At 39.0% G+C, this 15,941-nt stretch overlaps 1 protein-coding gene across 1 annotated transcript in view; it reads right to left on the bottom strand.

The window, feature by feature from the left end:
* SCUBE1 (signal peptide, CUB domain and EGF like domain containing 1) overlaps positions 1-15,941 on the bottom strand; it is a 226,743-nt gene that overhangs the window by 209,481 nt on the left and 1,321 nt on the right. Inside the window, exon 2 of the mRNA XM_083366376.1 lies at positions 9,908-10,030. Within this exon, the coding sequence (XP_083222502.1) occupies positions 9,908-10,030 (123 nt within the window). The remainder of the gene's footprint in view (positions 1-9,907; positions 10,031-15,941) is intronic.

The following is a 15,941-nucleotide window of genomic DNA, read 5'->3' as shown; positions in this document are numbered from 1 at the left end:
CAACATCAATGACCAATGGGCAACTCTACTAGCGAAAACCGCAGACTACTGATCACTGCTAGATCTTCCCAGCTCTGACACTGATTTTGAAGACACACACACACACACACACACACACACACTCCTTCTAAAACTAGCTGGCTGACACTGCTTCCTCATACAGACACTTTTATCATTTAATCCTAGAAATGATAATAGTAATAAAAAAACTTCACATAAAACCTATATCAGTTGCCAGAAAATCAGGAATCCATGTAGACCCTTGGCAAGACTACTAAAGCATGATTAAGCAAAAATAAAAAGCTACATGATGTAGATTCAGACTTTCCCTGTTATTCCAAGAGTTGGAATAGGAAAATATTATCCTTCCTCATCTAGTTTCTCCCAAGTAGAAAACTTAAAATGTATTGGAAAGATTGTATGCAGCTCCTTCTTCTAGGCTTGAATCAATTGCAGGTTTTGGAAGATTCAGAATAAACAGTTTTGGCTATGAATGAAGAATGATTTTTTTTATAGAACATATATTTATTTTTATTTTTTTTATTTTAATCCCATTTATATCCCGCCCTTCTCCGAAGACTCAGGGCGGCTTACAATCTAAGCACAAATCAATGTGCTTAGCAGTAGCCTTCATTCTATGTATATGCCTGCTTATTAGGGCTTTCACACCCCCCCCCAAACGGCATTATTACAAAGTCAGCTTATTGCCCCCAACAATCTGGGTCCTCATTTTACCTACCTCGGAAGGATGGAAGGCTGAGTCAACCTTGAGCCTGGTGGGACTCGAACCTGCACTAATTGCAGGCAGCTGGTGTTACTTAAGAAGGCATTAGCCCACTGCTCCACCAAGGTTCCTTGAACAACTATATTTTTGAAGATTGTTTGTCTGTCTGTCTGTCTGACTGCCTGGTATTACATTTCCATCTGTTTGTTCAGGAGAGTACTCAACATTTGGCTAGCAACATTTAAGAAAGCAAAACAGCATAAAACAGGAACAGAATATAACAAGTTAATAATATCAAACAAAAAGTAAATATAAAAATAAGTAGTTAAGATGAATACTAAAATCTATGATGATTGCCTGGTGTTTCCTTGAAAAGAAACTTTTCCTTCAAAAGAAACTTTTGAAAACTTCTTATGAGAATTATCATTGACACTGGGACCAGCACAGAGTATCAAAGAAGGATGCCCTTTATAAACATTTTTTTTAAAAAAATAAAATAAAATAATAAAAATAAATTAAAAGTATAAAAGAATTTTTGCCCTGGCAAAGATCGGATTCTTTGGAATTTCCCAACCTCATTTTATCCACGTAGCTAGTATAAGGGACAAGGGCTTTTTCTGTCTATTTTACTTCCTTTTTGATAGGTATATTGTGTGCACAAGAGTGGCTGTGTGTGCCTGTGTACTTTTAGATTATCTCCTAATAAAGTAACCAAGTAGTAATTAACCAGAAAACAATTGGTTGTAAATCTGACATGTTTGATGGGGCTTTTTCTATCTATGCCAGAAGTCCCCAACCTTTTGGGCACCAGGGACCGGTTCCGTGGAGAGAGGATTTTCCATGGACCAGAAAAAGCCTGCATCTCGCGGATGGGGCTTTGGTTGCTGGCATGCCGCAGCCTGGTACTGGTCCATAGACCGAGGGTTGGGGACCCTTGATTTATGCATCTCCCTATTTTGTAGCACGTCTGCCCACGACAAGGGGAGCAAGAAGGACACTCCTACCCATCTTAACAACTAGAAAGGAAACTTCCACTTGGAGGTTTCAAAAATCAATACCAGGAGACTTCCCAAAAATGATGCACTGAGGTGATTTTTTTTTCCACCTACCAACAAACAACTGATTTTGTCACTAAAGCCAGTTCTTTGGCAGTTTGCTTCCCAGATTTGAATGGCAGCAACTAGGAATGACCCAAGATGACCCTTGGATTGAAAATTGTAATTCTTGGTAAGAGCAATTAGAGCTTTGGGTCTTTTCCTGTCAATGTTTTGTGTGTGTGTGTGTTTTTAGGCGTGTCTTAGGTTTTAACATCACATTTTGAATTTTTCTTTTGTTTTTTGTTTACCTCCTTAACTGTCACTCGTCTGGTTGAATGTTGGCTTATTTTATACTTTTTTACTTTTTAAAATCAATTTATCTTGGGGTTGTGAAACACTTCACATTTTGCCGCATGGAAATCGATGGTGTTAAAAACTTTCCCCTTGCCATTGAAATTGATCTGATCTAATTTACATTCATATCAGATTTCTACTGCAAGGATTTCACTAGTTTTTTTAAGGGAACTATGTTGCTTTGTTTTGCTTTTGTGTATATTTTTGGTCTTTTTCTTTCTTCTTAAAGAAACAGGAAGTTTTTTTCCCCTACTCATTCTCTGTTGTGGGAAATATTATCTTAGTTTTTTCTGCAGTCATTTTATTATGGAATATCTACTTCTTTTGTCCTTAAGAGGAATTACCTACATTTCAGTGTGAAAGTCCAGCAATTAAAAGAGAATTAGACTATACTAAAAATGAAAACAACAATAGATTAAGGATTTTGTACATTATATATTATATATTGTTTATAATGCCCACAAAGAGATACAAAAGAAAATGAGAGCCAGATTAATGTAAATGTCAAAATCTTCTTGGAAACCTTTAAAAAAATGCTTTACAGTTTAAAAGCTCTAAAACAGGGATCTTCAAACTTGGCCCTTTTATGACTTGTGGACTTCAACTCCCAGAATTCATCAGCCAGGCATGCTGGCTGAGGTATTCTGAGAGTTGAAGTCCACAAGTCATAAAAGGGCCAAGTTTGAAGACCCCTGCTCTAAAAGAACATTTAGAATAAAAGGTTTGATGAATTGACAACAGTTATAAATCAACCTAAGGATAATACTCATCTACAGACAGCAGCATCTAAATCAGACTTGCAATTAGGTGGATTGAAAGTCAATTTGTTGCTGACAGAATTGAAGGAGGAGGAGCTTTCTTTGAGAATTGCACGCTCCATTGGAGGGGACATGAATTTAAAGGCTTAGAAATGACAGAATGGATCAGTGGTGAACTGAACTTTCTTAAGAAAACTAATGGTGACTATGGAATAGACTTAGTATATTCAACCAGAAGACAACTAACTGCCAAAAGAGGTTGTGTTTCAATTTATAGAAAGATTCCTTGAACAACAAAGTCTGTGGAGATATTTACAACAGAGATCTATGACTTTGGGGAATGAAATGCAATTTTAAGGAAAGATGCTAGTTAAAATTCTAAGGAAAATTTTCATTATTAAAAATCAGTTGAGGATATTTGATCCTGGATGGATCAGAGATAATGACTTCAGTGAGTTAGGTCAGATTAGAAGCCATTGTGTAAATACATTTAAATAAATGTGTGAAAATAAATTTACATAATGCCTTTAAAAAAGATTACACCCATTTCTGATTAAGTAGACATTAATATATAGTATTAATGTCTAATTAAATAAGTTGGTGTCAGAAATGGGTGTAATCTTTGAAAGGGCATTATGTAAATTTATTCCTGTTCTATTAAGTAGGAGTTTCACAAGAGGATCAAAAAGCCAAGATGGCAACTATGCTCACACAACTGAAGGCTCATCTATCTTTTTGCATATGTGAATACACATAACATTCCTTAAGTATCTTTTCAGCATGAAATTTTAGGCCATTTGAATTATCTGAGCAAATCTGTTTTATCTATAATCCTGTCTATATATTGCTTACCTTTTATATTTTTTTCATATACACTTTAAAATAATACACAAAGTGAATGAAATTGACCATCACCTGCTTGCACAAATTCAGTTTGGGGCAATGTATTTCAAAACAAACAGAATTAGCAAGTACTAAACCACCGGCTAAAATGACTTTGAAGCAGCTTAGCTCTCTAAAGGATAGCAAAAGGGCATGTTCAAAGAAATTAAGATTAGAATTCCAAACATTTAAGACCCCCAAGGTTTCTTCCAGCCCCTATGATTCTATGTTTATGTCTAAATCCTCCTGTGAGAAGGTTTTCTGTATTGGATAATAAACAGGTAATAACAGAGGACTTGGAAAGTTGACTAGAGAGAATCATAGAGAAAAAGGATAACACCATGTAACAAATTTCAATTTTTGTTTCTGGGTACAAAGTGTCTTTTCCTAATCCCTTATGCCTAAAATAAATAGAAACTAGCTATTGTTCCACAAAATGATATTTTGAAATTTATCTGTTTTCAAGAACATTCTCAATTCACATAAAATGCTGAGTAGACGTCCAGAATATTCTGGAACTGTGAGAACTGTCCAGAAGGTTCTAGAATTGGCCAGAGTTTTATAGAACTTTCTGGAATCTTTTAGAACTTTCTAGCACATTCTGCAACTCTCCAGTAGTATCCATAGATGTAAAAAAATACAGGTGCCTTAAGCCAACATTTTTTTTGTCTTAACTGCTGAGTAAGAGAATACTGAATAGCAATATTTGATTTATACAAGAGGTTGCTTGCACCAAGCAGATGCATTTTGCTATGTATGTGGACAGTCTGTCAAGACAAGAGTGAGAAAATATTCCATGAAAGTGTCTGTTAAGATGTGCAAGACCTACAAAGCGTACTTCGGCATGCCTACTTGGGATCAAAACAAGCCCTGGGCATTCATTTCACATCAAACACTGCAACAAAACTCTTGAAGGTAAGGTGAATAATTGCTGTTTGCTAGATGGAATTTCAGTGATTTATCATAGTTTTTAAAAAAATTGCAATTAAGAAAAAAATCACTGTTTTCAATGTTCTAGGAAAATACAGACTACAATATATATTTTATGCCCCATGGTAATATCTTGCACAACATTAGGTAATGTGTGAAATATCATTTTTTAAAATTTATATAATTCTGTTATGTTTACAGGTTAGGGTCAAGGTTGAGAAGTTTGAACAGCAACTCTGAGTGAGGGATGAAAGATGATGTTCTAGAGACTTTCCTGATGAACTGGCAACAAAGTTTAGAATTTAAATTTAAGAGAAGTAATTTCTTTTCATGTAGAGAAAAGGAAATTACCTAAAAACATGCATTACGCCTCTATGCAAAATAGTATGTCTCATTTCTGCAAGAATGTTGGAAAACGTCCAATATTATGGGACAAGAATATAAATGTAGCAACAGGTATTTAAAGCCAGTCCAAGCAAACACTGTTGGTTGCATGATTTTTCCCCCCTGAATATATTTATGAAAAGATTATGGTTAAAATCATGGAATCAAAGAACTGGGACATAAAATGATCTAGTTCAGGGGTAGGCAACCTTGTCTCTTTTATGACTCATGGACTTCAATTCCCAGAATTCCTGAGCCAGCATGGCTCAGCTTGGAAACCTCTCCATTTCTCCTCAGCATGGCTGGCTCAGGAATTCTGGGAGTTGAAGTCCACGAGTCATAAACAAGTCAAGGTTGCCTATTCCTGATCTAGTTCAACTCCTTGTTCAGTATAAATACCATTACAGGATCTCAGAAAATTGACCATCTCCCCTAAATCTGAAGACTGAGGAAAACTTATATGGCAGCTTCTTCCATTGGCTGGGAGCTCATATAGTCAGGGAGAACAGAATGCGACAATTGGCCGCAGCCATTTTTCCATATCCAACTTGTCGCAGGACAACTCGCCGTGCACAATTCCATGTGGGATAACTCAAGGCGATAAATCTTATCCACCACTGTTTTGTTTGACATTATTAAATTCAACATGGCCATGGCAAGATGGCCTCAGTGAGCTGGCCATGGCGAGTTATCCTAGACCTGAGATGTCTAGCCTGAATCTTCTTCCTCGCAGCTCTCTGGGGAAATAGTCTACTGACTCTTCTATATGACAACCCTTCAAATGCTTGATGACTACTACCATATCGCCCCTCAGTTGTCTCTTCTATAGTCTAACCTGCCAAGAACAATTAAACATTGTTTGTAGAATTTGGTTTTGAGATCCCTCAGCAACTGGCAATCATTTCTCAATATCCTTTTTGACTGTGCCAGGCTAGGGCAAAGTAGAATGGGACAATTATTTACCAGGATCTGAACTCTATCTTCCAGTTAAGGCACGGGTAGGCAACCTCGGCTCTTTTATGACTCATGGACTTCAACTCCCAGAATTCCTGAGTCAGCTATGCTGACTCAGGAATTCTGGGAGTTGAAGTCCATGAGTCATAAAAGAGCCGAGGTTGCCTACCCCTGAGTTAAGGCATGCCAAGTAGCATTGACAGTGTGATGTAATGAACAGGTACTGGCCTGAGATGCAGGAGACTGTGAGTTCTAGACTTCTCTTAAGGCATGAAACTGGCTGGGTGACTTTTGGCCACTCACTCTGTCAGTCAAACCATCTCAAAGGGTTGTGGTAGAAAAAAGAACACAAACACATAAAGGTGGAAATGTCACTGCGTTTTTTTCGAAGTGTTTGTCAGCTCCGCACGTCTCCCTTTGTTTCTCTGCCAGCTGCATAGTAGTCTTATCAATGTAACCAAGGTGATTGTCACATGTCCAGCCATGTTATGGTTTCGTGCCTAGCACTGCTGTTAACTGCGCATGTCTACAAAGTTTTCTCACTTTATTTTTTTTCTTCTCTTTGTATTCTGTCTGATGAGAGGATGTAGTCAGTTAGGTTTTTCTTTTGCTTTCCAATTAAAGTTTTATATACAGTAGCATATGCCTTGGTTTTGTTTATTTTTACCTGATGTTTACCATGCCCCACGGTTCATCGCCCTCTGATAGGGAAGTATTAATCTATAATAAATAATAATAAAAGAAGGAGGAGGAGGAGGAGAATTTGCCTTATTTGCAGATGCATCATGCTGCAAATTCATGTTTCCTTAGTGCCTTTGGAGCTTGGTTATTTGCTTGCTGATGTTTCTTTACCCAATTAGGTAATATCATCAGTGCTACTAAGTGTGGGGTTTATTCCTGTTTATATAGAATAGTTCGTCTTCTAGTGCTGGTAGAGATGTTATTTTTCTCCTTGGTACTTCCTTGATTAAGATAATGTTTTCTGCTTGATTATTTGTCTGGTGTTAATCCCTGCTTATCTGGGTATTGCTACTGGAGACCATGTGTTCTGGTCATTTTGTTTCCAAGTTTAACTTATGTTTAACTTATGGTCAGCAGGTTATAGTGATTCAGGGACAAAAAAATTGGCAGATTTTGCTAAACAAAATATACATCTCTTCTATAGAAGTAAATCCTTTTTTATATATATTTTTGAGTTCTATGAAAAGATCAGAAAACAAATCACCTCTCCTGTTTAGTTTAAGAATAGGAAGCAAAAAGTAAGAGTAAAATACAAACCTACAGTGAAGGAGTGAAAGAACCCTGGTTTCCTGGAGATATGTTTAGGGACCAGCACTTTTAACTTCTTTATATGTGCTCAGAGCTTATGAAAATCCAGTGGTACAGTATACAAATTTGCTAGAGAAACCAACTTATTATTTTATTCTTGCACAATATATATATACTCCACATTTGCCCCAAATTGAGGGAAATAGTCGGTTCAAAAATGTGAAAAATAAGCAAATAAAACATAAAGAAAATGAAATTATTTTAAAAAAGCTCACAATGTTTGGTAGCATCTTTTCTAATTGACTTTATTTTAATGTAATTCATTATTTCATTATTTACGGGTAGCCCTTGGTTTGTAATCAGGTGGTTCAGAGTTGTGACAGCACTGAACAAAGGAGACATAAGTCCAGTTCACAAAGTTGTGGCCATCACAGCTTCCCTGCAATTAAAGATAAAGGTAAAGGTTCCCCCGCACATGCGTGCTAGTCGTTTCTGACTCTAGGGGCCGGTGCTCATCTCCGTTTCAAAGCCGAAGAGCCAGCGCTTGTCCAAAGACGTCTCCGTGGTCATGTGGCTGGCATGACTAGACGCCAAAGGCGCACGGAACGCTGTTACCTTCCCACCGTAGTGGTCCCTATTTTTCTACTTGCATTTTTACGTGCTTTCGAACTGCTAGGTTGGCAGAAGCTGGGACGAGTAACAGGCGCTCACTCTGCTATGCGGCACTCGGGATTCGACCCGCCAAACTGCCGACCTTCTGATCGACAAGCTCAGCATCCTAACCCACTGAGCCACCACATCCCTGCAATTACATTATCACAATTCAGGCACTTGGCACCTGGCTCGCGATTACAATGGTTATAGTGTCCCATAGTTACATGATACCCTTCTGCAACATTCCCTGCCAGCTTCCCGCAAGCAAATCAATGAGAAAACCAGCAGGAATCACTCCTGCTGCTTTTTTGCCTACCTGCCGTACTGCATCTACTCACAGCCCATGCTCCATAGCAACTCCTACCTACAACTCTCACTCATTGGTCTACTTGCCTGGGACTCCCACCTCTTCCCACTTAGCAACATGCAGGGGTCTGTTCTGAACCAGCCCTCTTCCGGCCTTGTAGTAAGGCAAACCCCTATTCTAACAGAAGAGACTGGAGAGCGTCCAAGGCTGAAAAGCGTCTGCCAAGATTTATTAGTCAATTAACAAAACAAGAAACAAAAACACAGGAACTTGAATCCTCAAGCGGAAGGGTTGCTTTCAGCAACCAGCCCCTCCCCAAACACTCCTTTTATTTAGAGTTCAGGGCGTGGTCTCCCTGTGCCTCCTCCCGAGGAGTCCCACAGCCTTTCTTTGTTTGTTTCTGCTCGACTGCCTCCTGCGTCGGGCGTCCTTGAACAGGGCCAGCTGTGGGTCATCATCCTCCGCACTATCGGGCTCACGCAGCTGAGAAGAGGTCCCCGGCTGAGGGCTCTGCAAAGCCTCCAAGCCATCATCAGCCGGTTCGTCTCCCTCCTCCCCCTCATCTGAGTCATCCGATACATCGGAGCCGGCTGTCGGACCCACAGGCTGGCCCTGAGTCACAACAGGGTCCTGGGGTTTTGACAATAACTGGAACTGCTGGGATTGAGGTTGCTAACTGATGAAGGCACGTGAGGTTGTGCTTTAGGACCGCATCACTTAGCAATGGAAATTCCATTGTGACCTAGGGAATAATTGTAATTTTATTAAAAGGCATAGGTTTTCATGAGTTGCCTCTTCTGATTTTTGGCTACCACAGACTGACACGGCTATTCTACAATGTCTGCAGCACCTTTGCTATCCACAGACTGACAGAGAGGACACCAGGAAAAACAAGATACTTCCATTTGCAGCCCATTCCAAATTCAGTTTCAAAACAGGGCAAGACATATATAGAAAAGGCACTTTTCCTTTCACTATTTTGAGGGCCAAATGCTGCCAAACACATCCCAAAATATGGTACAGAGAGAGCCACAACAGGCACCCAGGAAGTCATGCTTAAATAAAAGAGAATCTCTAAATTTAAAAAGGTAAAGTTTCCCCCGCACATGCGTGCTAGTCGTTTCCAACTCTAGGGGCCGGTGCTCATCTCTGTTTCAAAGCCGAAGAGCCAGCGCTTGTCCGAGGACGTCTCTGTGGTCATGTGGCCAGCATGACTGGACGCCAAAGGCGCATGGAGCGCTGTTACCTTCCCACCGTAGTGGTCCCTATTTTTCTACTTGCATTTTTACATGCCTTCAAACTGCTAGGTTGGCAGAAGCTGGGATGAGTAACAGGCGCTCACTCTGCTACGCAGCACTCAGGATTCGACCTGCCAAACTGCCGATCTTCTGATCGACAAGCTCAGTGTCCTAACCCACTGAGCCACCGTGTCCCTTCTCTAAATTTAGCTTCCTGCATTAAAGCAAGCTCAGTTTTGAAGAAGTAGCTCAAGGTAAGCGGGTTGTACAGTTCAAGTGCTCAGCAATGATCAAGAGCAGCAGGGCATTCTTCCTAAGAAACCATCACAATCTGTGATTAACCAGAGGCTAGCTAGCCTCAGCCAGCATCTTTTCAGAGGCGATAAAGGCCAAAGTAGAAGAGCAGCTAATCTTACCTTCACACTGTTTTCCTTCTCCCTTATAACCTGGCTTGCAAATGCATTTGAATGATTTAGGTGTGTTCTGACAAATTGCATCAATGTGGCAGTCATCTGTCCCTTCTGTACATTCATCAGCATCTGTGCAACAAAACATTTTTTTTAAAGAAAGTAAAAAATAGTAAGGGAAACAACATAACTGAGCTAGGGTCATCCCAGGCAAAACCAAATCTAACCTAATGTTTGCAGTGAATCTTCCATAACTATCAGACAAAACTCCTTGATTTAGGAAAGACATCCCAAACATGTCCCTCAACTAGGCATCTCAATCCAGCTCCCAGCCCAGAGTGATGCAAACAGACAGAAGCAAAGGTGTGGTTAAAAAAAAGTCCAAGTAATGGCACAGTGCAACCGAAGCTACACACACACACACACACACACACACAAACACAAACACACACACACACACACACACACACACACACACACACAAGACAGAACTTTGATCACACTGTCATGGCCACTTCTGGATACCCCAAAGAGAAGATTGTCTAGTTTTTCTGCAACCATTATTTAACTTCCTCCCAGATGTTACTTCATCACGGCCTAACCTACAGCCTTTGGATTTCTTAGAGGTCTCCCATGATCAAGTGTTAATTTATCATGCCCAATCCTATTTAGTTTGCTCAATGTCAGCCAGAGCTTCATTGCATAAGCTTTGTCCTTTGTTCCTAATCAAGAGAAACTGACATCTTCTGTCTTTTAATAGTTTGGCCTTTAGAAATGATGCCAAATGTGAGATAATTTCTTAAACAGTATATTTTGAGGGATGCAAATGCCGGAAGCACCATCTAATGTAAATTCTCTTTCAGCAAATTTTATATTTAAAGGTAAATGTCCAATCGCAAAAGGGCTGGTGTGGTGTACTAGTTCAAGATCATCACATAAAAGCAAGAAAAGTTTTGATTACATTGCCTTTCCTCCAGGTCTCTGCTTTTTGTTTTCTGTGTGTGTGTGCGGGTAGGAACTGTTTGAAATATTCATGATTTTTTCCCCATTCTTGTTTTGGAAAAATAACAGCAATTAGCATTTATGCTGTATTTCCACAACAGAGAGTGTAAAATGTAGACAGCATAAAAGTGAGAGTCCCTTTCTATCACTGCAGGGAAAACAACATTATTTTCCTGACTGCCATATATGGAGAGACATTGGACAATCCCAGAAAAGGCAGAGAGGAAAGAAAGGAAAATAGCTGGGATGAAATTTCTTCATCTGGCTAAGATGTGTTACTGAAATATACCTCTTCGAGAGGATTAGATCTTGTTAGTATTTGGATGGAGTGCCATCAGGAAATCCTGGGTAGTGGTATAGACTGGGAAGTTTAAAAAAAATCTTCCTGAAAAGATGCCAATCACTGTCATATTCCTCCCAGGACAATATATGGGATGAGTCCTGGAAGTTTACAGGTATAATGACTTTATCTTTTCTCATAGTGAGTAGCAGCATTATATACAGATATATATTGATAGCGCTGTATGAAAGCCACTTTTAATAGCTTCAAGCTGTGTGCATTAATGCCCTCCAAAGAGCCATTGTTCTTAACTTAGGTCTCTAGTGGCAACTCACAGCAGACATATTTGTGACTGCATGAAAATCCTATTTTCTAGCCATATGGTCAAAATAGTCTATAAAAAGAAACTCTCGCGTGCATCTTCCCCAGGGTTTCTAAATGTAGATATAGGGAGCGGAGATCATTCAGCTGTATTGCCAGCAGTTACATAAGACTACATTTCTGCACAGCGAGAATCACAACACCTCCAGGCTCTGCAAGCATTAAGCAGAGCATAAATAAATAAATTAACCTGGTTCTTTCACTACGGGGATTGCAGTTAAAGAACAATGCTGCTTTTCTGCTACGTGTCACACTTTATGAAGTTTTATACACTTTATTCCTTTCTGTTGTTGTTATTGTTGTTGGAACATATTACCCCAATAAAACTTGCTTTTCTAAGAGGGCTGTTTGAGCTTTTTGCTCTTTATTATTCATTCCCAAAGCGGACAGTGTGCTAATGTGATTGTCCTACACTCCTTGCCCTGACTAACATGATAAAGTTCCTTTTAATTACAAAAAGCTAATTTTGCTTTAAGTGGAGCGTATACTTCTGAAATACATTTAGGCTCAAGACAGGCCCTGGTGGATTTCACCTTCAACCATCCTAGATCCCATTTTAGGACAAGAGTTCAAAAGATGCACTCAAAATTCCAAAGGTGTTAAATTTCCTGTTTCATGGCTGTGCAGAAAGTCAAGATGGAAGAAGTGACCCTGAAACCAAACCTCTGCTCCTGTTTTACAGGCACCACTGACCCTGGGGGGCCCTGACTTTAAGGCAAATTTCATTCCCCCCCAAAAGAAAAAAACTCCTTCCATATTCTTAGCAAATCTAAACTCACATTATGTGGCAAAAAGACTTTATTGGAGAGAAATACAGGCCTGTTATCATCCATGATGTTTCTGCTCTATCTCTTTTGTCCCTTGACAAAGAAATATATCATTTCCAAAAGAACTACATGTCTTTCCCAAAGAATTGTGATTTCGTTCACAATTAAACTCTATACGGGTAAATCTGATAAGTTTAAAAGAACAATGTGAATGTTGGTGTTATTATAATAAAGACTAGAATGAAGAATATCGAAAGGATGCTCAGAATAAGGTAACATTTTTTTCTTCATGCTGGAAGAATCAGCTATATATCATAATGATTCAATTTCAGCTTACCCTGTTCTGCAAACCCAGCAAGTGTTACTGAGGCTTGAAACCATAGTTGAGCCATAAATGTAATAACTTTGCTTGTACAAGCCTACCCAGTGTTTATGAAAAAGACTAACCAAATCATGGTTTAGTGTGATTTGTGAGTTCAGTCACTGAATCAGTTCTTTCTGATGGGATGGGGTTGGGTTTTTAAAATTAGTTTTTAACTTAATATGTATTGATTTTATGGGCATGATGTTTAATGGTTTTTTAATGGTTTTTTAATTTTTGTATTTGATTTTTATTGTGTATTGCCCTGTTCACCGCCCTGAGTCCTTCGGGAGAAGGGCGGTATAGAAATCAAATTATTAAATTAAATTAAATTAAATTATTCTCTAAACAACTAAAATGTTACTGGCACTGGAACTGCTGATGGACTTTTGCAGCCCTTCTATTTGAGGTTCTCTAAGGTTAAAAGGTTAAAAGGGACGCGTGGCTCAGTCGGTTAGGATGCTGAGCTTGTCGATCAGAAGGTCGGCAGTTTAGCGGGTCAAATCCCGAGTGCCACGTAACAGTGTGAGCGCCTGTTACTCGTCCCAGCTTCTGCCAACCTAGCAGTTCGAAAGCACGTAAAAATGCAAGTAGAAAAATAGGGACCACTACGGTGGGAAGGTAACAGCGTTCCGTGCGCCTTTGGCGTCTAGTCATGCCGGCCACATGACCATGGAGACGTCCTCGGAAAAGCGCTGGCTCTTCGGCTTTGAAACGGAGATGAGCACCAGCCCCTAGAGTTGGAAACGACTAGCACGCATGTGCGGGGGAACCTTTACCTTTACCTTTTTAAGGTTAAATATTAGGGTGGGGATGATCCTTGAATCTTCTTTCTATCCTTAATAAAATAAATTCATTTTTCCTTGTTTCTATGGATAAGGAGAAACGAGTGATTTGTGGCTTCCATACAATCTTTTTTTTAATGGTCAGGTGGTTTAATAATGTTTTATTAGGTCAGGCTTATCTTCCCAAGCTAAACTAGAGAATTTTGTTTGTTTGTTTACACTGAATTTAGTGATCGCCATCTCATTCACACAAGAGATTCCTCTAGAATCTCTTTCATTGTTTCATCTTTTCTTTTTTCACTAAGTATTTCAAGATGACAGTTTTTAACCATTAGGCTACTAAAACATTTTGCTTTGCATTTTGATCCCTCTTATGAACCTGCCAGACTAAAATGAATGAAGTGCCCTAAATAAATGTTAGCCCTGGTATGACTCTTCAGAATGACAAATGTCAATCCCTGTTGACACCATGCAACATAATGGAGCAGTGTTGTACAAGACTTTGTATTTTATTCCAAAACCATGCTTCAGGATGATCAGGGATCTGAGTGTAACCCCTCTCTGCAACTCTCTTCAGAGCTGTACCTTTTTCCAAACCCATAAAACAGCTGCTGAAGCTATGTGCTTTCAGGGAAAGACACAGCAATTTTAAAGAAATGCAGATAAGGGCTGCATCTACATACTGTAAAGTATGTCTTATAATTCAAAGCACTGCATAGCTCTATAGTATATTGTGTGTTGTTTGTGGACTAGAAAATGTTTTAAAAATAAAGGCAGAGTCCATTGAGTCAAATTAACCTCTTAGTAATTTCATGGACATATCTATATAGTTTTCTTAGCAAACTATTTCAACACATATCGCCCCAGTGTATTTTAACTCATAACCCTTCTGAATATTTTCACCATTAGGTGTTAAAAATAGATAGATAATTTTACATTAATCTTACATTAGCCCTTATTTTCAACAAGAAAAATAATTGCTTGTGTTGAAAAAAACCACGCTTTATTTTAAAAAGCCCATATTGTGTAGAAAAAATAATGAAGTAAGTCAACCTATTCAATAACTAATAAATAAAGAACTAAAAGAAAATTCATCAATTTTCTTTTTTGGGTTTGTAACATTGATTTTTTTTAAAGGCTTGTTTAGAGAAAGCCAATCACTGCTAGAAGCATCTGGTCTTCTGGAAGTGCATTTTCCACGGGAATCAGTTTGGTGTTTAGAGAAGAAAGTGGCAAACAACTATTGATTGTGGCCAAAATGTCAATCGGCTAATTTTGCCTCCCAGTCAGAAGAGCCTTAAGCCATTTTGTTTCAAAACTTAATACCAGCAGCCCATCTGGGACTCATAGAAACCATGAATAATAATATATCTAGCAATTGGCTAACAAAAAATAGGAGTTTGATTAATACTATTTATGGACAGGGCAACGAGAGGGAAAGGGGGGGATGCAACACACCTGCACCATCCTTGGGTAGATTTATTTTATGCCACTTAAATATAAAGACCTCAAGAAAATATGCCCTAGAATTGAAAACTACTTTGATTGTTAGCTTAAAAGCCTCACACTCATTGTTTCAAAAAAGCCCCAATGAAAAAAAAACCAGGCTCCTTCAAGCATCAAGGAAGAGAGGGTGAGCAGCTGTGAAGAGGCAGCAATAATAACCAGATATTGTTGCTGCACCTCAGAGAATTTTGCAAAGGGAAATCTACGAGGTATAGGGAGGAGGGGAACAGTTATTTCGGGTAAACTATCTGAGAACCATAGATTATTAGCACAGACATATAAAGAGACAGACAATACTTTCCTTTGCCCAAATATGTTGGGAGAATAGAGTTTGTCCTTCTCTATCAAAATGTTTGTGTGGGAGGATGGGGAACAGCACCAGTTCTTTTCTTTTCTATTTATTTTACTTGCTTCCACAAAGATGAGTAAATTTGCTTGGGGATTTGAAGGAGAGAAAGAGAGAGAGGGGGGAGGGAGAGGTCACTATTAGTCTGTCCGCAGGTAGGAGATCCACAGTTCGTAATGTTTTTTGTCTCAACTGCATAAATTTCATACTTTTGACTCAAAAAGGCCTGTGTTCCCATCACGATCAGCAGAAGTGACAGCTAGACCCAAGGAGAGGGAGAAAATACAAGGGTTGCAACAGTGCCACTGAAGCTCTGTCCATTTTGTGCATGTGGAGATTTTATTATTCCGTTGTAGCTACCATCCTGACTTTCTGATCCCATTCTGCACATCCTTGTTGAAGCCTTCCTTTAAAAAGGTACAATTCACAACAACCAAAGGACATCTGCATGTCACATGTGGAAATGCCCAGTGTCAGCTGAAACATGTCAACCCACTCTACTCATTTCTAGGAAAATTACCTACTTTTCTTAGAGAAAGAGACAAATATAATTTTGATTTATTTTTTTTGCTAAAGCTGACAGCTGAGATACTTGGTGAATCTTCCCCAAGCAAA

The sequence above is a fragment of the Vipera ursinii genome, assembly GCF_947247035.1.
Source record: "Vipera ursinii genome assembly, chromosome: 6".
Taxonomy (NCBI): Eukaryota; Metazoa; Chordata; class Lepidosauria; order Squamata; family Viperidae; genus Vipera; species Vipera ursinii.
This window is presented reverse-complemented; position numbering and strand designations above follow the sequence as displayed.